Genomic DNA, 24,064 nt, shown 5'->3' with positions numbered 1-24,064 from the left:
ATTAACCCCTTAATGTTTAAAAAGGTGTAGCTAGATCTTGGCACCTCTAAAGAATGTAAATTGGTTTGTAAATTACATTCAAAGCAAATGTGGCTGAAATTCAGTAATAGTGTAATGCATAGAAAACATTTCAGATTACTATCATAAGTAGAATCCTTGTGTTCCGTCAGCTCCATGCTTTGGTTGGGAAATTTGGAGCTGCTGTAGCCGTTCTGCTTCTGTGGGATCTCAGATTTCTATAACTATCCAAATACACCAGCCTAATTTCTTTTATCTCGCACCCAGCACGGATTACCATTTTTCTAAGTGCTGAGTAAATATCTGGGCAGTGCTCATCATGCCAACACCTCAGGCTCTGCATCGCCTGAGCAGGTGAGGGGCATTTGCCTCAATGCCACAGAACCTACAATCGTTCATGTTAGAGTGTATTTTTTTCACCTTGGATAATTTATTCTACTCTTTTCTGACCAAGCCAGCAACTATATCTGAAGGACAATCTCAGGATGCACAACAGTATTGGAAATAGGAGTTAAGTCCCTTTTTGTAGTTTATGACATTGAAGAAATCGAGATTTCTGAGTCTCAATTTTTCACCTTAGAACTGTGATAGCAGTAACATAGGGTTGAACTGTGTAATAAAAATAGAATCTATGAAAGGTACCAGAAACAAATTTCTCAATTTTGTATTAAGAGAGCCAGCACTTATGAAAGACTGGCCCTACTCATTAGCCAACATCTTTTTTAGTCTAGGTCTCTGGCCAAGCTGGGTAATAGGCTGAGAGTGAAAAGAAAATAATGCCTCTGACAGACACACTACTCAAATACTTTGTTTTATTATAGTACACGGGCTGAGATTGACGGGAGGGGATAGATGCAGTGGGCAACCAATGCCCTGGTTAGCATCGGATGCCCATCCCGATGGCCATGAACGTGCCAAAAGTGCCGCCACTCTGCATCATGGTTTTCCCAATGCCGCCCATCAGCTCCCGACCCCGCATTCCGATCCTGAGAAGAGGAAACCAAGATGGGGCTAATCGGGAACAGAAATACTGGGAGTATTCAATGCCCGTTTCCAATCTGTGTTGCTAATACCGCATTTGCTAGTTGCTGGGCATTATTTCTTTGCCACTTGGGATGGATAGCGACAAGGGAAAAGAACCATTAGAACCTCTATGAGTATTCTGATGAATGTCATACCAACTGTTTTAAAAAATGCAGGGTGAAGTACATGGGCAGGGAACCCAGTTTTTAGTGCTGGTTTTCCCTTAAGGGTACATATGATCCAATACAGACATTTATCTTTTAGACAGTTTCCTGGTATTATAACAAGACCCAGCTCTGTAATGACTGTCAAGTGTATAGAGATCATAACATCATTCACAGAATTGTGATAAGAACACACATACGGCATTTAGCATAATGCTTGACATACAGTCAAGTGCTTGGTAAATGGTAATTTACAATCCGGAAAAATGGGATAACAATCCTTGAATGTGAAAATGACTTTCAGAGTAGAGTTTATCTGCTTCATCTCTACATCCTGTTGTCAAGACAATAAAACGGTTCAACAAAAGTTTGTTAGAACATAAGTTTGTAATTACATAGCAACCGTAGAAATCACCATTTCTTGGGCACTTAATATGTGCCAGATTCTAAGTGCGCTCTGATTTGATCATTACTTTATGAGATAGATACTACTGTCCGCTACACTGGAGGAAAACCAGGCTCCAACTTGCCTACGGTCAGAGAACAAGTAAGGGAAGAGTCAAGAGACCAATTTAACCCTAGAGTTTTGGTTCTTAACCACTGAGGAGTCGAACCCATGCTATGAGATTAGTCTGGCTAAAGTCCAGCGAGGGAATTAGAACGAAGAAGGCCCTATTCAGGCTCCAGGCCGAGTGGGGTGGGGCAAAAAGGTCCAGTAGTTCCGCCCGGAGCCCGCGCCCCTCACCTGAGACAGGAAAAGGTGCCGAAAAGCGCCCCGGCCGCCATGCCGACGGCGCAACCCATCACGAAGCCCATTTTCACGCGGTCGAAGCAGCTTGGCTGGGACTGTCCGTAGGGACCCACGGCCACCGGCATCTAAGGGGTGCGGGGGAGAGGTTAAGTGCGGGCCCTGGCGCCAGCCATGGAGTCGGGTTGGGGACCCAAAGGTTCAAGTCCGGGAAGGAAAAGGAGCTTGCAGTCCGACTCTACCACCCGCCTCGCGTTCGGGCCCCCGCGCGGTGGTAACCCGACCTAACCTCGCTCGTGGTCTCGGTCGCTCAGTTCTACGTCTCACACGTACGAGAGGAGGAAGACACTCGCGGCCAAGCAATCTCTTCCGGGGCGCGAAGCGTCACTTCCGGGATCCCAGGGCCGAAGACCGCAGCGACTTCGGACCCGAGACCCTGCGACCGGGACCATGCTGCTACTCCAAGTTGCCTGGAGACGGGCGGCCGCTGTCGTGACAGCCGCTCCCATACCAAGGCCCGGGGCGCCCAATCGGGGGCTGCGCCTGCGCGGTACGCTCGGGGCGCCGCTCCCTGGGTTCCTCCGGAGAAGCGCCGACTCTCCCCTCTGCGCGACCATGCCCCTGAATATTTCGGAGACCCTTTGACCTGCCCCGCAGCCTAGACCTTCTGATTCTTCCTCTTGGCTGCGTCTGTCTCGCTTTCTCTGGAACCATTGATTCCTTCGCACTACCCCTCAGATTCTGCCCCACAGGCCCTTGGAGTCTGAAACTCGGTCTTCAGACTCCTCCTTGTCGATTTTTAGACATCCTTTGTGAGGCTCGGGTCCCACCAGTAACCTCTGAGGGAGATCTCGTCTATTCCGTCTTCACATTCTTCATGAATGGCTTCGCCCTTCGGAACCCAACCCCATTCCCAAAGAGACTATTTGAATATTGTCCCCAGTCTCCCTCAAAGAACCCTTTGTCTCTCCATCTGTAACCTCGTTTTACTGTTTTCTCAGGTTCACAGATGTTTTGTCTTCTTTTCCATTATGATTAGACCCCTAGCATTTCTTAAACTTACCTCATTTCCATCCACCTTTTGCCTTCTCTCTTGGATGCCGTGTCTGCAGTTGCATTCGGTCTCACTTGGCCAATACTTTCCATTTTTTGTTAGTTGTAGACCAAGCTCCGCGGTCTGCTGTTCCCTCAGATACAGCCGCTGCTCCAGAGGTGGAGTCAGTGCTGCGACCTCTCTATATGGATGTACAAGCTACTACTCCTCTGGTAAGGTTGGAGGGACAGTTTTTCCCAGGGCTGGTTATAGAAATTAAGTGATAGAAGTGACAATGTACAGAAAGTCTGGATTCCTGCACAAATGTGAGCCATTGAGGTTTGCTGGGAAAAGCAATGAACAGGTAGTCAAGAGATGTAAGTTCTAGTCAACTAGAAATGGCTGTGCTATGTCTAGCTATTGACTTTGGTAAAAGCACTGAAGTGCAGGCACTATAGTGTAGTGGTTAAAAGCATGGGATCTGGAATTAGCTGGACTTTCAGTAACTGTGTGAACTTGCATGAGTATTAATGGGTTAAAGATGTGAGGCACATGATGCACATTCAAATATTAATACAAGTTTTCACCAATGGATGATATTGTGTGAGAAGGGGTGTTTGCCTGGGCTCTGGCATGCCCCAGCCCTTCATAGATCACATTGTATGGCAGCAGTGGAAACATCTGCAGAAACAGCTATCAGAACAAGGCAATATTTGTAGACCACCTGAAAACATGGCTGAACAATCTGACTTGATATTGGCTGGGGAGGGAGTATCTTAGGCTGATATTTAGTTAGTATCTGAGGGGATGGAAGAATGCTTAAGACCTAAACTATGCAGTGTCTGAAAGGTTGGGACTGCATTGAGGCAGGATAGGCAGGTCTGAGAAGATGAAGTGAGGCCTGAGTTGACTAGGGGCTCAGAGAGACTGATTGATTATTCTGTTGTGCTCAGGACCCACGGGTGCTTGATGCCATGCTCCCTTACCTTATCAACTACTATGGGAACCCACATTCCCGAACACATGCTTATGGCTGGGAGAGTGAGGCAGCCATGGAACATGCTCGCCAGGTTAGTACAAAGGAGTATGGGAGGTTCTGAGGTCAGAGGTTCAGTGGCCTGTGGAAAGCATTTTCTACTTGGGTGTGGGTGAAGCTGGTTTTGGGCTCTTTGGGGAAGAGATTCAGCAGCAGACTGTGGAGTTCACCTGCAGGCATTTGATTAGTTCCAGCATTTCCTAGCTGAATGACCTTCGGCAAGTTACCTGATTTCTCTTAAGCCTCAATTTCCTCACTTTTAAAACGAAGATTGTAATAGTTCCTAATGGATTAATGGAGACAATACTGGGGAAGTGCTTATTAACACAACATCTATACATAATAAGAACTCAAGAAGTACATTAAAAAAGCAAGAACAATATTATTTTGTTTTGTGTTGGAAAAGAGGCTGGGATCTGGGATGTAACTAAATCTCTCTCTTGTCTGATCCTGCCAGGGCAGGGCTTCTTCCTGGGCAGTTGGTAGGATGCAGTGGAGCTCTCTTGATTCCAGCTTTCCCATCTGCACCTGCTGCCAAATACTTGCTTGGGGAACTGATATTATGTTTCTCTGTATCTTGACTTGCAGCAAGTAGCAGCTTTGATTGGGGCTGACCCTCGTGAGATCATTTTCACTAGTGGTGCTACTGAATCCAACAACATAGCAATTAAGGTAAGAGAAGGGAACCAGAGGGCATATCTAGTTTCTCCTGACTTGTCCCACCATCACTTGGATCCTTACATATGTATTTCCTACCCATCCCTACCCATCCCATTGTGAGGAGAAAACATGCACAAACATATATTTCTGATTTGTTGCCTTCTTCAACCCTTTACAATTAAAATCTTGTTTCCTATAGAGCTGAGTTCAGTGAGGTAGTTGAATAGGAGAGGAGGTGGCTCTTTGACCATTAACCACTTAGGTTTTTGTAGTAGCAACTTCAGAGTGGATAGTAGTGATCCAATCCTTTTCTGCATTCTTTTGCGCTAGTCAAAATGAAGTCCAGAGTGCACTTCATTTTGACTGTGGGCATGTTTCTCTGTTTCTTGTTATCCCAGTTTCACCTTTACATCTATGATTTCACGACTGACCTCTTCCAGCCTTCTTTTTCCATTAAATCTGTTGGCAAAATGTTCCTCTCATTTCCTCAGATATCCCCATTTTAGAGTACTGATGGCTGTGGTACCCTCTGCAGGCATTCATTTGGTCACCCTTCTTGGATCAGTTACTCTATCCTTGGGACATACATCCTTGGTGCTAATGCAAGTAAAATTCCACTCTTAGTAGTCATGTTGGTGTTTCATAGAATGTAATCTCATTTGATTGGTCCTGGTTCCAGGATCACTTGAATTAATGTCAAGCTTTGAAAAATTGTGGCCTGCTATAGGTTCAACTCTGGCCCAACCTCCTTTCACTGTTGTCTCTCAGCTATGCTGTCAGTGTTGGTTTTCTCTGACCCTGGGCTGAGTGTAGGAGGCCTGGGACAGGCTCCAGAGACATCAGCACTCCTGATCCTGTTAGCAATAGGCATCCTTTGTACTGCAGAGACCACTGAGCCAGGGTGGAGGTTCCCACCAAAGGTGGGGATGATTTCTGGAATGGGGAGCATTTTCAAACTTTGAAAATATTTGCTTTGAAAGTCTCCATAGATCCCAAGCGTAGAGGTCAAGGACTGCTAAGAATAGCAATGACTGTTCTCCGGGATGGGTAGAGTAAGCAAACTATCTGTCTGGTATTAGAAAATTCTACACTGGGTAACTGAGGAAAAAGAGAGCGAAAATATATCATTTAATTTACACATAAAAGAACTTTGAACTGCTGCTCTCACTCTCCTCCCCAACTGTTTTTATATTATTGGGGTAAGAATGTGTATAAATTGGGTTTTTGCACATTTTATTTATTTCAATTCTTTATTTTTTTAAGAGTAAGCAACTCAGGCACAAGTGGTAAGAATTTTCAACCTTATAGAAAGTTTTAAAAAGAAAAACCCAAGTCTTTCTCTCCTTCTTCCTCTGCTCTGACTCCTGTCTTGCTCTGCAAAGTTAATTTTGTTAATAATTTCTTTGGTATTGCACCAGGGAACAAAATTATACACACACACGCACACACATATATATGAATTCAAAAAAATATTTTCACAAATTTTATCTTTTATTCTTCTGTAACCTGTTTTTCTCCATTAATAACATATCCTTATGGTCTTCCATTTCAAACGCCATAATTTTTAATATAACTACAGTCTTTCCCATGGAATTGTATTATCACAATTTATTCTTCATTTCTCTATTGTTGGATGTGTTTATTATTTCCTTTTTCTTTTTTTTTTTTTAAGGATTTTAAATATAACTACAGCATATTTTGTCTCTGTAGCTTTGTCTGTGTTTTGAAATATTTCCTTAAGGTAAATTACCAAAAGAGAGATTAAAGTCAAAGTGTGAGTACAGCTTTTAAGACATCTTCCTAAATGATTCTCTGAAGAGAGTATAACATCGCTACTGCCATCAGTAAGGAATAAGCCAGCTTTGGGTGTGTCACTATCACCAGATTTGCATACTTTGCTCTTTAGATAGGTATGAAAGAGGGAGGGTTTTTCCTGGGACCCAAGGATAGGCATCTTTCCCATTTTTTACCCTTGCCCACTTCCCATTTACAATGGGATGGGAGTCATGGGTGTCTCTCTGAATTGTATTCTCCTTCCTTCCACCACCACCACTTTCTAGGGGGTGGCCAGGTTCTATAGGTCACGGAAAAAGCACGTGATCACCACCCAGACTGAACACAAATGTGTCTTGGACTCCTGCCGTTCACTGGAAGCTGAGGGCTTTCAGGTCACCTACCTACCAGTACAGAAGAGCGGGATCATCGACCTGAAGGTAGGAGAGGCTCTTGGCAAAAGGGGACAAAATAGGAGTGATGTCAGGGACTCATTCTCACCATGGCAGAGCTCTGGCCTCTTCCTCCCATGCACTGATGTCTCTTATTTCCCTGAAGAAGTGTGGTTTTCTTTGGTCCATTTCCTTGTATGTCCATTTTGGGAAGTGGGTCCAACATTAGCATCTTGTCTATCCAATTTTGGATAGCAGCATTTCTATACAAATCCTAAAATGCAGTTTGTAGATAGAACCCTTAGTCCAACCTCCACACTGTTTATTTGTGTCATTCTTTGTTTCTTCCCTCTTTCTTCTTGCTCACATTAATCAGCATGTCCATGACTGTTTCTTTCCAATGTATGGAATTACTCTTTTCCTTTCCTTCCCTTTCTTGGCCTGGATCTTGGGTCTTGGCTACTTCTTGACTTACATTCTATTGCCCGAAGTAATCCTTTAGCCATCACCCTCCAGTCAGTCCTGCAGATCTTTACCAGACTTTACTTCTAAAACCCTCCTTTGATCTTTCTTCACTTTGCCCAAAAAAAGCTAAGCGATTTCCTATTTCCTTTGACATGAAGTATAATTTCGTTTGTCTGACATTCAAAGTCTTTGACATGTTTGAGATATAATTCGCAACCATAAAATTTACCCTTTTAAAGTGTTAAATTCATTGGTTTTTACTATATTTCTATATGCAACCATCACGACTATCTCATCCCAGAACATTTTCATCACCCTAAAAGAAGCCATGTAACCATAGTCACTCCCTATTCCCCTCTCCACCCTGTGCCTTTCAATCACTTTTCTTCTTTCTTTCTCTATGGACATTCTGCCTATTGCAAACATTTCATATAAATCAGATTGTACAATATCTGACCTTTCATATCTGGCTTTCTGCCGTTAGCATGTTTTCAAGGTTCATCCATATTGCAGCATGGATCAATACCTCATTCCTTTTTATGGCTAAATACTATTCCATTGTAAAATGGAATATTTCATTCCTTTTTATGGCTAAATACTATTCCTTTTGTTTCTCCATTCATCAATTGATAGACATTTGGTTGTTTCCACTTTTTGACTCTTAGAATAATGCTGCTGTGCATTTATGTACAGGTTTTTGTGTAGACATATGTTTTCAGTTTTCTTGGGAATATTCCATATTACTGGATCATATAGTAATTCTATATTAACTTTCTGAGGAATTGCTAAACTGTTTTTAATAGGCCAAACCATTGTGGATGCACTATTTTATATTCCTACCAACAATCCACCAATGTTCAAATTTCTCTACATCCTTGTCAACACTTTTTATTTTCCATTTTTTTTATATTAGCCATTATAGTGGGCTTGAAGTGATATCTCATTCTAGTTTTGATTTGCATTTCCCTAATGACCAATGATGTTGAGCATCTTTTCATGTGATTGGCCATTTATAAATCCTTCTTTGGAGAAATGTCTATTCAAATATTTTGCCCCCATATTTTATTGATTTTTTTTTTTCTTGTTGAGTTGTAGGAGTTCTTTCTATATTCTGGGTATTAATCTCTTATCAGATACATGATTTGCAAATACTTTTTCCCATACGTGTCTTTTTACTTTCTTGATAGTGTCCTTTGAAGCACAAACATATTTAATTTTGATCAAGTTCAATGTATGTATTTTTTCTTTGAATTTTTTGTGTTTTAGGTGTCATATCTAAGAAATCATTTTCTAATCCAAGGTCATGAAGATTTAAACCTATTTTTTCTTCTAAAAGTGTTATAGTTTTAGTCCTTATACTTAGGTCTTTGAACCATTTTGAATTAAGTTTTGTATATGGTATGAGGTATGGGTCCAACTTCATTCTTTTGCATGTATACATCCAGTTGTCTAGCACCATTTGTTGGAAAGACGAAGTTGCCAAGTTGTCTTGGCAACCTTTTTTACCATAAATGTATGGGTTTATTTATGGATTCTCAATCTTTTCCATTGATCTATGTATCTATCCTTGTGTCAGTACCAAATAGTCTTGATTGTTGTAGCTTTGTAGTGAATTTTGAAATCAATGAGTCTGAGTCCTTCAACTTTGTTCTTTTTCCAGATTATTTTGGCTATTTGGGTCTCTTGTATTCCACATGAGTTTTAGGTTTAGCTTGTCAATTTTTGCAAAAAGGCAGCTATAATTTTGATAGGGATTGTGTTGAATCTGTAGATCAATTTGGGGGGTATTGGAATCTTAAAAATGTTAAGTCTTCTAATCCATGAACACGTTATTTCCTTCCATTTATCTAGATCTTTAATTTCTTTCCATGATGTTTTGTATTTTCAGTGTATAATTATTCCATTTATTTTGTTATATTTATTCCTAAGTATTTTATTGTTTTTGATGCTATTGTAAGTGGAATTGTTTTTCTAAATTTCATTTTTGGATTGTTTATTGTTAGTGTATAGAACTACAGTTGAGTTTTATAATTGATTTTGTATCTTGCAGCCTTCTAAACTTGTTTATTACCTCTAATCGTTTTCTGTGACGAGATAGTTTTATGTCTGCCTTTTCCAAACTGGATGTCTTTTATTTCTTTTCCTTGCCTAAAGTTGCCCTGGCTAGAACCTCCAGTATAGTATTGAATAGAAGTGGGAAGAATGAATCTCCTTGTTTTTTTCCTGATCTTAGGGAAGAGCTTTCCATCTGTCATCTTTAAGTATGATGTTAGCTTTGGATTTTTCAGAGATGTCTTTTAATCAGGTTGAGGAAGTTTCCTTCTATTCGTAGTTTGTGGAATTTTTTTATCACGAAAACAGGGTTGTATTATCAAATGCTTTTTCTGTTTCTTTTGAGGCAATCATGTGTTTTTTGTCCTTTATTCTCTTAGCGTAGTATATTACATTGATTGATTTTTATATGTTGAGCCAGTCTTGGTTGGTCTTGTTCTGTGATCCTTTTTTCCTGTTGCTGGATTCGGTCCACTAGTATTTTGTTCAGGAGTTTTTGTGAAAATCCTGAATTCATAAGGAATATTGATCTGTAGTTTTATTTTCTTCTATGTCTTTGTCTGTTTTTGATATCAGGGTAATACTGGCCTCATAGAATGTACATGCTGGTTGTATTCTACTGTTTCAGTCTTTGCTGACTACTATGTCCCCTATAAAATCCTCCATTCAAACCATACCTTCCTTCACATCTCCCTAATGTGCCTTGGCCAATTCTGCCTTGGGCCTTTCCTTATATATCCCTTCATCTTTGATCTATATTCCTCTTCTTTGCACTTACCTTAATCTTCTCCATCTTTTAAAAATGTTTCAAGTCCTACCTCTCTCATGGAATCTCCTTGGCTGCACCAGCCCATTCTGATCTTCTCTGAATTCCCTCAATACTTACCAGCTTTTTACACCCGTGTCCTGCTGTGTCTACATGCCAACTAGGCATTTCTTGAAGGCTAGAATTGCATATTTTCCATATTTTATTTCCCATAACATTTAGCATAATGCCTTTCTTTGACTTAGTACTATTTATTTCATCATAGTGCCAGGCACTGGGGATAGAGGGATGAGCAAGATAGCCCTAGCCCTGCCTTTGGAGTTTATGTTCTAGTCAAGAGGACAGTAACAAGTAAACAATCATATAAATGAAATAATGACAAGTTAGGATAAGTGCTATGAAGGAAATAAACATGGATCTCGGAAAGAACATAACATTGAGACATATTAGAACAACTACCAGGAAAGACATAATAGATGTTGGTGGGTTAATTAATAATTCCTCCAAGATATGTAATGTTTTGTTCAGATGCAGCCCCTGCTTCTGTGTTGTTAATAGTAACCCTGTTCTACTAACTCTGTTTTTGGCATCTTATCTGACAACCTTAGGTAGGGAAGTCTCCCTTCCCTTTTCCATCTTTGATTAAACTTTTTATTTTTAGAGAATTTTAGATTCACATGCAATTGTAAGAAATAATACACAGAGATATCATGTACCCTTTACCCAGTTTCCCTCAAAGAAAATATTTTGCAAAACTGTAATATAAATCACAACCAAGATATTGATATTAATACAATCCATTGATCTTGTTCTAATCTCCCCAATTTTACTTCTATTCATTTGTGTGTGTTTATGTTTAGTTCCATAAAATTTTATCACGTGAGTAGTTCCATGTAGTTCCCACCACAGTAAAAGATACAGAACAGTTCTCTCAGCACAGTGATCCCTTGTTACTCTTTGACAACCCCACTAAACATTTCTCTGTCTCCATAATTTTGTCATTTTACTAATGTTATATAAATGGAACCACAATAGTATGTAACATTTTTAGATTGACTTTTTAAAAATTCAGCATAAATCTTTGGAGATTCATTCAAATTGTTGCTTATATCAATAGTTTTCCTTTTTATTGCAGAGTAGTATTCCATGGTGTGGATGCACTGCAGTTTGTTTAACCATTCACCTGTGGAAGGACTGCTGTTGTTTTTTGCTATTTTTTTTCTAGTTTTTGGCTGTTACAGGTAAAGCAAAATGAATATTCATGTATAGGTTTTTGTGTAACTTAAATTTTCATTTCTCTGAGATAAATGCCCAAGAGTGCAATTGCTGGTTGTTTGGTAATTGCATGTTTAGTTTTATAAGAAACTACCAAACTGTTTTCCAGAGTAGCTGTGCCATTTTACATTCCCACCAGCAATCTATTAGTGATCCAGTTTCTCTACATCTTCTCCAGCATTTGATGTTGTCACTGTTTTTTGTTTTAATCTTTCTGATAGGTGTGTAGTAAGAGGCCCTTTTTCAATACTAACTTTGTCTACTTTCTGAGTTAGGGAAGACTATGTTACCAATAGTCTCCTCCTGCATTTCCTTAGGAACTAGAGGCTGCTATCCAGCCAGATACCAGCCTGGTCTCAGTTATGACCGTGAACAATGAGATTGGAGTGAAGCAACCCATTGCTGAAATAGGTGAGCATTGTGGGTATACCCTGATTCTTGCCCACCATTGGGATCCACTTGAGGGAGCAGTAGCAGACTGGGACTGCAATACTTATAGAGTACGGTAAGGAAAGTACCTTCTTCAGGACAAATTGTAAGTAGCACATCCAGTATTTGAATCGAGATCCAGTATACTTTATGCTCTTTCCATTGTAGTGCAGTTGGTACAAACAAAAAACCAAATATAAAACAAAAATCTCCACCTTTTTTTCCTCTTTCACATTTTTCCCTTTAGAACATCTCTACTGTCCCAATTTAGAGTCAGAGATTCACCCTGTAATGTTCACCCTATAACATTATAATATATAATGTTCTCAGGCACATTAGGAAATAGATCTGTTAATCTTTGCTTCATTTAAATAAAAAAAATCTAAAAGTTAATCTGATATATTGAAATGCCGGTGGGGAGAGAAGAGTGCAATGTCTCAGTACATCAAGGGTGTTTGGCATGTTGTTTTGTGCTCTTATTTATTCCAGTCAAAGAAGCTGTAATGCAGAGGAGAGAAGTGATTTACTTTATGACTATAGGCTAGTGATCACAGTTTGCCTTAGAACTCGTAGTACATTGTGGAGCCACAACATTGCCAGGTGTCTTCCCGACATTGTGCTGTGGGTCTTTCCCTCTTTTGTTTCCTTAGGGAAGATTTGCAGTTCCAGAAAGGTTTATTTCCATACTGATGCAGCCCAGGCTGTTGGAAAAATCCCACTTGATGTCAACGACATGAAAATTGATCTCATGAGCATCAGTGGTCACAAAATATATGGTCCAAAAGGTACCAGCTAATGGGTAACAGGGTTCTCCTATGGGGATGATGAAAATGTTTTGGAACTAGATAATGGTGATGGTTGCGCAACACTGTGAATGTATTAAATGCTTTAAAATGGTTAATTTTATTTTATGTGAATTTTATCTCAGTTAGAAACAAAAATAAAAATGATACCAGTACCTCCTAGAGTTCATTCTCTCTGAACTTCCCAGCAAACCCTTGGACAAATGTCCCTTGGAGTCATTTGGAGCTAACTTTGCTCTCAGAAGAAGTTGTACATTCAGAGTGCCCTGCAGAATGGAAGTGTCATTTAACAATAGTTAAGAACATTTGCCTATTCGTAGATCCCAACAGATATTTTACAGCAGGCTGTTCTTCCCTGGTCCCTTTAGAATATCCTTAGAATGCAAATGGAAGCTTATTTTGTTGAGAAACAAGGGGTTTTGTCACATCAAATTTAGCTAGAAAGGCCCAGTTATCTTGTCTGCTCCACTGTGATATGCAGAGCAACATTCTTTGAGTCCTTCAATCCCGGTGTCTTGCTTTAGCTTATAAACTCTAGATTGTATGGGCTTTTATATCTCTTAGCTTTTGTTCCTAGTAGGCTTAGTAGGGTCTGTGCACCTGTTACTCACTCAAGGATACCTGTTTGTTCCCTATATTCCTGTTGGCTTAGGAATGCTTTTAAGCTCAAGTTCTGTCCCTTTCCTCAGACCTGTTGTCCTCTATATTATGGAGATAGTCATAAAATATAAACAAACAACTCTTCTGTCTTTGGAGACAGGGCCTTGGGTGGTTTGTGCTATCTGTGCAGGTTCACTTTCTGTGTCTGCAGGACATGTCATCTGGGTGTACACCCTGTGGAACCAGGTGTGATGAGCTTCTGGAAGTATGTATGATGGCTTCTTTTTAGGGTCCTTCTTTTTAGAGTTCCCTCAGGTTGCAGAGAGTGGTTTTTTGAGCTACTATTCAGAAAGCCCAGTAGGTATTCTATCTTTAACTAAAATGTTGTCTTTGTTGGCTTATATTATAGGTAGAACTATTTTGAGAAAACCAATGATCTCATATTGATCGGAAGCTGTAATCAGCACTAATACATGTGCAGGTATCCTTCACTGTCCAAACTCCTGCTTTCTGAACTCAGGATCTAAATAGATTTGGATAATATGGTATCCATCACTTCTAGGCATGGTACTGAGCACTTGCTCTCTGAACTCAGAAACTGCATAGATTCAGATAGTGTAGAATACTTGAGTTTGTTTATTGTTTTTTTAATAGGAAAATGAAGCATTTCTTGATAAATTCAGTTTGGTATGTACATTATTTTAAAACTGAGGTCCTTCATAATAAATTTGGGAATTTAAAACCATCTTAGTTTTTATGGTATCTGTAATCTCTGCCTGAACGGTTGATGGGTCAGAGAATATTCACTAAATTAACTTCATCAAGCGGCCACTGTATTCAAAAACCTTGAAAAACTTAGTGAATGTCTTTGCATACTCATTCATGTTCATGTGTTGTCTGAAATTCCTGCAAGTGGGTTTTTTTGTTATATACATTTTTTTTTTTTTTTGCAAATCAATGCTGCTTTATTTTATTTTTAATTAAATTCAGTTTTATTGAAATATATTCATATACCATACAATTATCCATGGTGTACAATCAGCTGTTCACACTACCATCATATAGTTTTGCATTCATCACCCCAATCTATTTTTGAACATTTTCTTACATCAGAAAGAATCAGAATAAGAATAAAAAATAAAAGTAAAAAAGAACACCCAAATCATCCCCCCCTTCCCACCCTATTTTTCACTTAGTTTTAGTCCTCATTTTTCTACTCACCCATCCATACACTGGATAAAGGGAGTGCAATCCACGGGGTTTTCACAATCACCCTGTTACCCCTTGTAAACTACATTGTTATACAGTTGTTTTTAAGAGTCCAGACTACTGGGTTGGAGTTTGATAGTTTCAGGTATTTACTTCTAGCTATTCCAATACATTAAAACCTAGAAGGTGTTACCTGTATAGTACGTAAGAATGCCCACCAGAGTGACCTCTCGACTCCATTTGAAATCTCTCAGCCACTGAAACTTTATTTTGTTTCATTTTACATTCCTCTTTTGGTCAAGAAGATGTTCTGAATCCCACGATGCTGGGTCCAGATTCATCCCTGGGAGTCATATCCTGCATTGCCAGGGAGATTTACACCCCTGGATGTCAGGTCCCATGTAGGGGAGAGGGCAATGTGTTCACCTGCTGAGGTGACTTAGTTAGAGAGAGAGAGGGGGCCACATCTGAGCAACAAAGAGATACTCAGGTGGAGACTCTTAAGCACAATTATATGCAAGTTTAGCCTCTCCCTTGCAGTAAGGAGCTTCATAAGGGCAAGTCCCATGATAGAGGGCTCAGCACATCAAACCACCAGTCCTCAATGTTTGTGACAACATCAGCATCAGTCCAGGTGAGGAAGTCCAACACTTCTGCATTTTCCTCCAGCTCCTCAAGGGGGGCGCTGCAAATATATTTTTATTCTCTGCCCAAATTACTTTGGGATGTGTCACTATTTCACTCAAACCTATACAAACCTACCATATTTCACTTGCTATTCGAAGTTCAATGTAATTGTGGTGTTTGAACTGAAGAGTTAGACTGTTTAGAAAATATAGATTCTGCACCAAATATACATCTCTTCCCTTGGTCTCACATGGAAGTTGAAGTTTTAAAACACAGTCAATTTTGACCTTTACCCTTTGGTGTTATATACATTTTAGAGTTCTGATAAACTCTGGGAGAATTGTGCCATTTTTACTCCCTTTGAACTCTTCCCCCTTATTTTTTGTTTTGTTTTTTAAGAAAAGGGAATATATTCACATGGTTCAAAATTCAAAAGCTACAAAAAAGTACACAGTAGAAAGTCTGCCTCCTGCCTCTGTTTCCCCAGTTATGCGTTTTCTCTCTTACGAGGCAGTTTCTTCGGTATTTTTCTGGAATTATTCCATGTATTTGTAAGTACATTTATACTATCCACTCCCCATTGTTTTTAACCAGAAGATAGTATACTATACCCATTGTTGTGCATATTGTTCTTTTCAACTAACAATTATTTTATCTGAAGTATAGACTTTATTCTGATTTCACCAGTTTTCTAACAATGTATCTTGGAGATTTGATAGTATCAGAACAGAAGGAGCGCCCTTATTCTTTTGTTTATTAAGCAGTTTTATTAAGATATATATTCACATACCATACAGTCATCCAGAGTGTACAATCAGTTGTTCACAGTACCATCATATAGTTGTGCATTCATCACCCCAATTTATCTTTTGAACATTTTCCTTATACCAGAAAAAGTGAAAATAAGAATAAAAAATAAAAGTAAAGAACACCCAAATCACCCCCCTACCCTATCTTTCATTTAGTTTTTTGTCCCCATTTTTCTACTCATCCATCCATACACTGGATAAAGGGAATGTGATCCATAAGGCTTTCACAATCACACTGTCATCTCTTGTAAGCTACATTGTTATACAATCATCTTCAAGAGTCAAGGCTACTGGGTTGGAGTTTGATAGTTTCAGGTATTTACTTCTAGCTATTCCAATGCGTTAAAACCTAAAAATGGTTATCTGTATAGTGCATAAGAATGCCCACCAAAGTGACCTCTCAACTCCATTTGGAATCTCTCAGCCACTGCAACTTTATTTTGTTTCATTTCACATCCCCCTTTTGGTCAAGAAGATGTTCTCAATCCACCATGTTGGGTCCAGATTCATCCCCTGGAGTCGTATCCTGTGTTGCCGGGGATTTACACCCCTGGGAGTCAGATCCCTCATAGAGGGGAGGGCAGTGAATTCACCTGCTGAGTTGGCTTAGCTAGAGAATGATCTCTTCTTTAATATATCTAGTAATTTCATTGTGTGGACATACCATAATTTATTTAACCATTCCCTTGATGGGCACTCTTTTAGTTTGCTAAAGCTAATGAAATGCAATAGATCAGAAATGGGTTGTCTTTAACAATGGGGGTTTATTAACTTACAAGCTTACAGTTCTTAGGCCATGAAAAGGTCCAACTCAGGGCATCCACAGGAGATATTTTCTCCCTGAAGACTGGCTGCTGGTGATGCTCAGCTTCTCTGTCACTAGGCCAGGCACGTGGTGTTGTCTGTTGGTCTCTCCCCTCTCCTGGGTTTTGTTGCTTCCAGCTTCTGGTTGCTTCTTTCTCAGCTCCTCTGGAGCTTTTTTCTATGTCTTCTCTCTGTCTTTTATCCTCTTATAAAGGACTCCAGTAAGAGACTTAAGACCCCTTCCTTAATTGAAATACCTTATCAAAGGGTCCCACCCACAATAGTCTACACCCACAGGAATTAATCCAGCTTATCTTTCTGAACATGATCTTTTCTGGGGTACATACAGCTTCAAGCCATCACAGGCTCCTAGCAGTTTCCAGTCTTTTTGCTATTACAAATAATACTGCAATGCATGACATCATTTCACACATATATAGGTAGCTACTTTAAACCATTTTGGTCATTATTTCTTTTGGTAGTTACTCCCCTTATGGTAAATGAGTTAATGAAGTATTATGCTTTTACTTCTATTTCCTACAAACAACCCCCCCCCCAACTTATTTTATTTAGAAAAATCTCAAACTTACAGAAATGTTTAAAGAATATTTTGACCCCTTTGGAAAGTGATCTTTTGTCTCAGTTGTGTTTCTGTTTTTTTGACCACACTTTACTTCTCAGGGGTTGGTGCCATCTACATCCGCCGCCGGCCCCGTGTGCGTGTGGAGGCCCTGCAGAGTGGAGGGGGCCAGGAGCGGGGTATGCGGTCTGGGACAGTGCCCACACCCTTGGTGGTGGGGCTGGGTGCTGCATGTGAGGTGGCACAGCAAGAGATGGAGGTATGGGGAGAGCAGTTCCCACCTACAACTTCTTTCCCTCTGCTGGGTGTCCTACTTAGAGGCCTCTCAGAATGACTATTATCTGTAGAAGAGGAGATTTAGGAAAACCCATGCTTGTCCCAGGGATACTGGCATCTTGTTCTAAGGGGGGTGTTAGGGGCTTCAAAACCCATGCCCTTTTATAGTTATTTGATCATTTGTTTCTGGGTTGCTGTATCCCTCTTAGACACCAGGCACTGTGCTTAGTGCTGGCGATAAAGTGGTCTCCATAGTTAAATAGAGTGATAGGTGACTCTGAGGTGGTTGATGGTCACTGTGCTTAGTCCTTCCTTGCCTGTTCATCAGTATGACCACAAGCGGATCTCAAAACTAGCAGAGCGACTTACACAGAAGATAATGAAGAGCCTTCCAGATGTGGTGATGAATGGGGATCCTGAGCACCATTATCCAGGTACGGATGTGGCCCTTCCTATTCTCTTTCTGGAAGAGCCTGAGATGCTGACACCCCTCTCATGATGGTTCTTTCTTTCAGGCTGTATCAACCTCTCCTTTGCATATGTGGAAGGGGAGAGTTTGCTAATGGCACTCAAGGATGTTGCCTTATCCTCAGGGAGGTGAGTGGACTGGATAGATAGGGACTGTGGCAGGGCTGATTAGCCTGGCTTCTAAGTGCCATAACAGCTTATTAAATTTCCCAGTGTAGGGATGACAAATACACAAGTTCTTGGTTAAGGGTAAAGGTCATTTTAATGTGTAACTATTTTTTTAGCTGGCTGGGCACAGGCCAAAGTTTGTCACTCTGGGAGGACTTCCTGGGGTAGAGTTTTGTGCCTTTTGTGGTCCCAGGGGATATATGTATCTGTTCTAGGGTTATACTAGCAGCTCTGCTGCAGTCCTCCAGAATTGAAGGCTGCTCCAAAAGTCACCAAGGGTTTGACTGCCCTCAAGACTGGTACAGATCATATTTTCTATCCTCAAGAATGAGCACATAGTCTTTTTTTTGTTAAACCCAGCTCACATGACATCATATTCTGTCGTGCCTTGGCAGTGTCTTTCCTCAAGGAGGTTATCTACATTGGCTCTGGAGGAGCTAGATTCACATCCCAGGATGGGCAGGTCAGCATCTGGTTCTTTAGCTTTGCCAGATTATAAAGTCTCTTGTCTCCATGGTCTAACTACAGGGACCTGGGGGTTGTGGGAGCAAGGCTAGGGGTTTATGGCTGAAAGCAGTTGTTGATGGTGAACTTAACAAGGCTCCTGTGTCTCTCTCCTCAGTGCCTGTACCTCTGCCTCTCTGGAGCCCTCTTATGTTCTTAGAGCAATTGGCACTGATGAGGATTTAGCTCACTCTTCTATCAGGTCAGTGACTCGAGCTGCAACATTTATGAGACAGACCATCCTTTTTTGTATCTTTTATCTCCTTTTATAGTCTTTTTCAATCTAGTTTTCCTTCTAGCTTCTTGATTCTTCCTGCAAGTTTCTAGAGCAGTGGTTCTCAGACCTTGTTGGGTATCACCTGGGAAGTTTGTGAAAGATGAAGATTGTGATTCATTAGGTCTAGAGGAAGTGCGGGGAATTGTCTCAGGTGATTCTAATATGGGTGGTCGGGTGGTCTACAGACCAGGTTCTGAGAAACTCTCACCTCAAGGACTGTGTTCTTCTCTCCTTTTGTGCTGGATGTAGGAAACCCTCAGTGAGTGTTTGCTGAATGTGAGAGCTCTGAGGGAGAGCTTTTCTCCTGTGCCTTTTTCAGGTTTGGTATTGGCCGCTTCACTACAGAGGAGGAAGTGGACTACACTGTGGAGAAGTGTATCCAGCATGTGAAGCGTCTTCGAGAAATGAGGTATGCCCTATTGTACCCAAGATCCTTTGGGAGAACTGGAGTGCTTATGTGTTCACACTACCAGAAACCAAAGTTTGAGAGTATTTGGGTTTTAGTATTTAGAGGTCCCACAAAGTGAGAAAGTGGGTCTCTTCAGCTACATGTTTTCAAAGTATGAGAAAATATTTAAAAAAACTAAAGAATTATGTTAAGTTTTGAATATTTTACCACAATAAAATTAAAAAAAAAAAAAGCTAAAAATTACATAAATGCAAGCATTGTTTTTAATTATTGATAGTATTAATTGTAGCAATAGCACTAAAAAATTAGGAATTTATAGACTAAATATAAGAAAACTTCCTTTAAGATAGAGTTCAGTGGTTGAACTTCACTTGGTACATGATTGTCCTAAAATTGTATGTTAAGTGTTGTACAATTGTACACTTTTTCTGGTAGAAAGTCCAAAGTTTTCATTAGATTTTCAAAAGGTTAAGAACCACTGCTCAGGGTTCTCTATGTAAAGGTACTCTAAATGTCAAGGAATCCTTGCCACTAAGGCTTCCCCTAGTAGCAATAGAGCTCGGCTTTCTCCAGGCCTCTGGATTTTTTCAGAGTATGGCTCTGTCCTGACTCAACTTGACTCTCAAGATTCTCTTGGTCCAGTGTTGGGAGTAAGGAAGCTCAGGTATATAGCCTATTTCCCTTTGTGAGCTCTTCTAGCCTTTCTGGGCTCTGGGTTTTCCCTCTAAGGGTCAAACTGTATTGCTAAAGCATACACAATTTGCATAGCTTTCTTGGGTTCAGAATTCTTCCTTTGGTCTGATTTTCTGGTACTCTTTGTGTTCTAGGGGCCTTTTTACTGACCATGCTGCTAGCAAAGCCTTACTCTTCCTATCTGTGTGGCTTCAGTATCTGTACCCTTTTCTTCTGACCCTTTACAATCTGAATTCAGCCTGGTTCCTTTAGCTGTCAACCAGAGCCTTATTTTGTGATCCTATGATAAGTGACCTTCCCTGAAGAGATGGGATAGAAAAGAGATGGCTAATTTTTTTTTTAATTAAATTTAGTTTTATTGAAATACATTCACACACCATACAATCATCCATGGTATACAATCCACTGTCCACAGTATGATAACATAGTTACGCGTTCATCACCACAATCTATCTCTGAACATTTTCCTTACATCAGAAAGAACCAGAACAAGAATAAAAAATAAAAGTGAAAAAAGAACACCCAAATCATCCCCCCATCCCACCCCATTTGTCCTTTAGTTTTTATCCCCATTCCTCCACTCATCCATACACTAGATAAAGGGGTTGTGATCCACAAGGTCTTCACAATCACACTGTCACCCCTTGTAATCTACATTATTATATAATTGTCTTCAGGAGTCCAGACTGCTGGGTTGGAGTTTGGCAGTTTCAAGTATTTACTTCTAGCTATTCCAATACATTATAACCTAAGAGGTGTTATCTATATAGTGCATAAGAATGTCCACCAGAGTGACCTCTCGACTCCATTTGAAATCTCTCAGCCACTGAAACTATTTCGTCTCATTTTGCATCCCCCTTTTGGTCAAGAAGATACTCTCAGTCCCACGATGCTGGGTCCACATTCATCCCCGGGAGTCATACTCTGCATTGCCAGGGAGATTTACACCCCTGGGAGTTGGGTCGCACGTAGAGGGGAGGGCAGCAAGTTCACCTGTCGAGATGGCTCAGTTAGAGAGAGAGGGCCACATGTGAGCAAGAAAGAGGTACTCAGGGGGAGACTCTTAGGCACCATTACATGCAAGTTTAGACTCTCCTTTGTGGTAACGAGCTTCCTAAGGGCAAGTCCCATGCTTGAGGGCTCAGCACATCAAACCGCCAGTCCCAATGTTTGTGACAACATCAACACCAGTCCAGGTGAGGATGTCCAACACGTTCACACTTTCCCCCAGATCCTCAGGGCTGGGGAGGGGGAGGCTGTAAATATATTTTTTATTATCTGCCCAAATTACTCTAGGATGTGTCACTATTTCACTCCAGCCTATACTAACCTACCGTATCTCACTTCCTATTCAAAGTTCCATGCGGTTGTGGTGTTTGAAAAAATCGACTGTAGAGTTGTACCGTTTAGAAAATTTAGATCCTATACCAAATAGATATCTATTCCCTTGGTCTCATATGGAAGTTGAAGTTTTAAAACACAATCAGTTTCAACCTTTACCCTTTGGCCTGGCTTGCCCTGGTCTTAACCAGACCTGCTTCATTCATATCACTAATTGAAGTCTGGGCTCTTTTTCAGCCTTTTTTTTTTTTTTTTTGACAGTGGCTGTATGCACTAATACTGACATTCGTATCTGCCTAGCTCTAGCTCTGAGTTTCAGGTGTCTCAGAGATATGCATTGTTCCAGAGACCAATCAAGTTATACGCTAGGGGATCAGCATCTCAAAGTTTAGAGATAGGCATTACAATTCAGGGATAGAGTTAACTGCTGTAAGAGCTTACAATCTAGGGACTATTACAATTATTGTGTCCACGTTAGGCTATGTTCTAAGATTCAATTCTGAGTTTACACATTGTAGTTAGTCCATATTGGTGAGGCATCATCCCTCTCATCGAGATGGCTAATTTTAAGGGTCCATGGAAAATGTAATAAATGGCTAGGCATTCTGGACATGCATGTTGTAAAGGAGAAGAGTAAGCCGAGAATAGAATGAAAAAGGGAAGAAGAAAATTAACTGGGAAAATCCAATCACAAAATCCCATAATCATCACACACTATGGTAATATCTAGTCAGCTAACATTATCTAAGACATCCAAATTAAAGAGATTTCTTAGAAGTAGTTCTTGTGTAAGATGGGATGCCCAGGTCCAAGATCCAAGAGATCCTTTTGACTTGGAGCCAGGGATGTTAGAAGCAGAATCTGGCTCTCCAGAGATGAAGCTGCAAGGAATTGGGTGAGGGTACCAAATAACCACATGATTTAGGGCTAAGCTGCAACCCCAAATGGGAATTAAAACAAAACTTAAAAACCAGTGCTGAAAAGTGGGCCATTTAGATGGGGGTTAGTAGAGAGTCTGAATCTTGCTACTTACACGAGTCCTAAGGGTCTTGTTTCATCCAGGAAGACTGTGTCTGTAGCATCTCATGGGTGGGATGGGAACTTCAGGAATATGACCACGATTGATACCCATTGGCTTAGGGCCCCAGTGGAGCTGAGCCTGGGGTACCTAGTTATTCCCATTTGTTGGCAGCTGGGAGAGACTAGAGCTGGCAAGGACTTACAGATAGTTGTGGATGATTTGTAACCACCTGTAGTAGGGTCTGCCAGGGCAAGGAGATAAGAGAGTGGTGAAGACAGAAGGAGGCAAGTCATTGCTCAGGGTCCTGGAGCCAATGTTGACTTCTTACTATCTAAGCCTTCCCTCATCCAGTGCCTCTTCTTTTTGGCAGCCCTCTCTGGGAGATGGTGCAGGATGGCATTGACCTCAAAAGCATCAAGTGGACCCAACACTAGAAGAGTGGGCACCTGACTTTGTGTACTGGCCTGGCCCCTCCTGCCTCTTGGACCCACGCACAGCCAGGCACCTTGTTACACCCAGTGGATGCTCCATGTTCACACCAGAATTGCTATAGCTCAGTTGACTTCAGCATCAGCCCATCTCCAAGACAGAGTCATAAGAAAACTATCTTTCCCTAGCCTCAGCTCCTCTGGTGGGGAACATTCCTCTTTCTCTCCAGGAGTCTTCTGGTCTGGGTGGACATTCTCATCCTACAGCAGTAGGGATATTTGGTATGCTGTTGCTGCTGGACATGTCTGTGTCCTTGGTGGGGAGAAAGCCAGAGGAACATTCAGGGGCCCCAAAGCTCTAGGTGGACATTTGAGTCATCATTTTCTGCTGCTCAGCTGGACTGGCTCCTTCAGGAACGAGCGTGATCAACTTAGATTTAATTTTTTGTGTGGCTCCAAAGGTCGCCTCTTCACATTGATTATAGATCAAACAGTGAGTTACTTAGAAGGCTTGTCTCCTTTCTGTACTTATCCTCTTTTTTTTTTCTTCTAACACAACTAGAAATATCTATTTGACTCCATCCATTATTCTAATAATTTATGTTTCTTTTCTTAAAATTTGTTAATTTGCAGATCGAAGGAATAAATTAACTTTCTCATATTTACTCTGTGACTTTATGAGAGGCTGCACTTGGGAACTGTAGAGCAAACTACAATTCCATCTGATTTTCATAGATGACTGGGTCTGCTTGCATCTCTATTCATTCAACAATTATTGGGGTGCTTACCAGGAGACAGGCATTGTTCTGGGTATTGGGGGATACACTGGTTAACAGGACCAAAAAGGACCCTGCCCTCACTGAGTTTACATTTCTAGTGAAGAGATGGAAAATAGGAAGTAGACAAATAAGACAATTACAGATTGTGTTAAGTGCCATGGAATACATAAATAGAGTGCTAAGTGGAGCTAACAGGAGGAGAGCCTACTATGCTGGGTTTTCTAAGAAGGCTTTTCAGAGGAGGTAGCACTTAAGCAGAGAGGTGACAAGCCAGCCGTGGAAAGATCTATGGATGAATGTACCAGACAGGAGCGGTAAGAGTAAAGTGCCTGAGGCATGAAAAAGCATGGTGTGTTTGAGAAACCAAGAGAAGTTCAGTGCAGCTGAAGCAAAGTTTTTCCATTTGTGGGTCTAAACCCATAGGTGGGTAGTTA

General features: G+C 40.8%; 2 protein-coding genes across 3 annotated transcripts; one reads left to right on the top strand and one right to left on the bottom strand.

Moving 5' to 3' along the window:
• Window positions 1-813: 813 nt before the first annotated feature.
• On the bottom strand, window positions 814-2,403 carry ROMO1 (reactive oxygen species modulator 1). The gene is made up of 3 exons (XM_037811918.1): window positions 2,243-2,403; window positions 1,951-2,081; window positions 814-1,004 (listed from the first exon to the last, which is right to left on the bottom strand). The coding sequence occupies exons 2-3, from the start codon at window positions 2,079-2,081 to the stop codon at window positions 896-898; spliced, it is 240 nt and encodes a 79-aa protein (XP_037667846.1). The 5' UTR covers window positions 2,243-2,403; the 3' UTR covers window positions 814-895.
• On the top strand, window positions 2,337-23,359 carry NFS1 (NFS1 cysteine desulfurase). Of its 2 annotated transcripts, none has more exons than XM_037811916.1 (13): window positions 2,337-2,503; window positions 3,110-3,219; window positions 3,940-4,056; window positions 4,611-4,694; window positions 6,743-6,895; window positions 11,723-11,816; window positions 12,485-12,619; window positions 17,368-17,525; window positions 17,871-17,976; window positions 18,058-18,139; window positions 18,801-18,884; window positions 19,279-19,368; window positions 22,794-23,359. In XM_037811916.1, the coding sequence occupies exons 1-13, from the start codon at window positions 2,404-2,406 to the stop codon at window positions 22,855-22,857; spliced, it is 1,377 nt and encodes a 458-aa protein (XP_037667844.1). In that variant the 5' UTR covers window positions 2,337-2,403; the 3' UTR covers window positions 22,858-23,359. The 2 variants fall into 2 exon arrangements, with proteins under 2 accessions (XP_037667844.1, XP_037667845.1); XM_037811917.1 differs by lacking the exon at window positions 22,794-23,359 and adding an exon at window positions 18,539-18,641 and having other exon boundaries at window positions 19,279-19,369.
• The last annotated feature ends 705 nt before the right edge of the window (window positions 23,360-24,064 follow it).

Source organism: Choloepus didactylus, chromosome 19 (assembly GCF_015220235.1).
Source record: "Choloepus didactylus isolate mChoDid1 chromosome 19, mChoDid1.pri, whole genome shotgun sequence".
Taxonomy (NCBI): domain Eukaryota; kingdom Metazoa; phylum Chordata; class Mammalia; order Pilosa; family Megalonychidae; genus Choloepus; species Choloepus didactylus.
The sequence above is the reverse complement of the archived record's forward strand: the minus strand, read 5'-3'. Positions and strand labels throughout refer to the sequence as shown.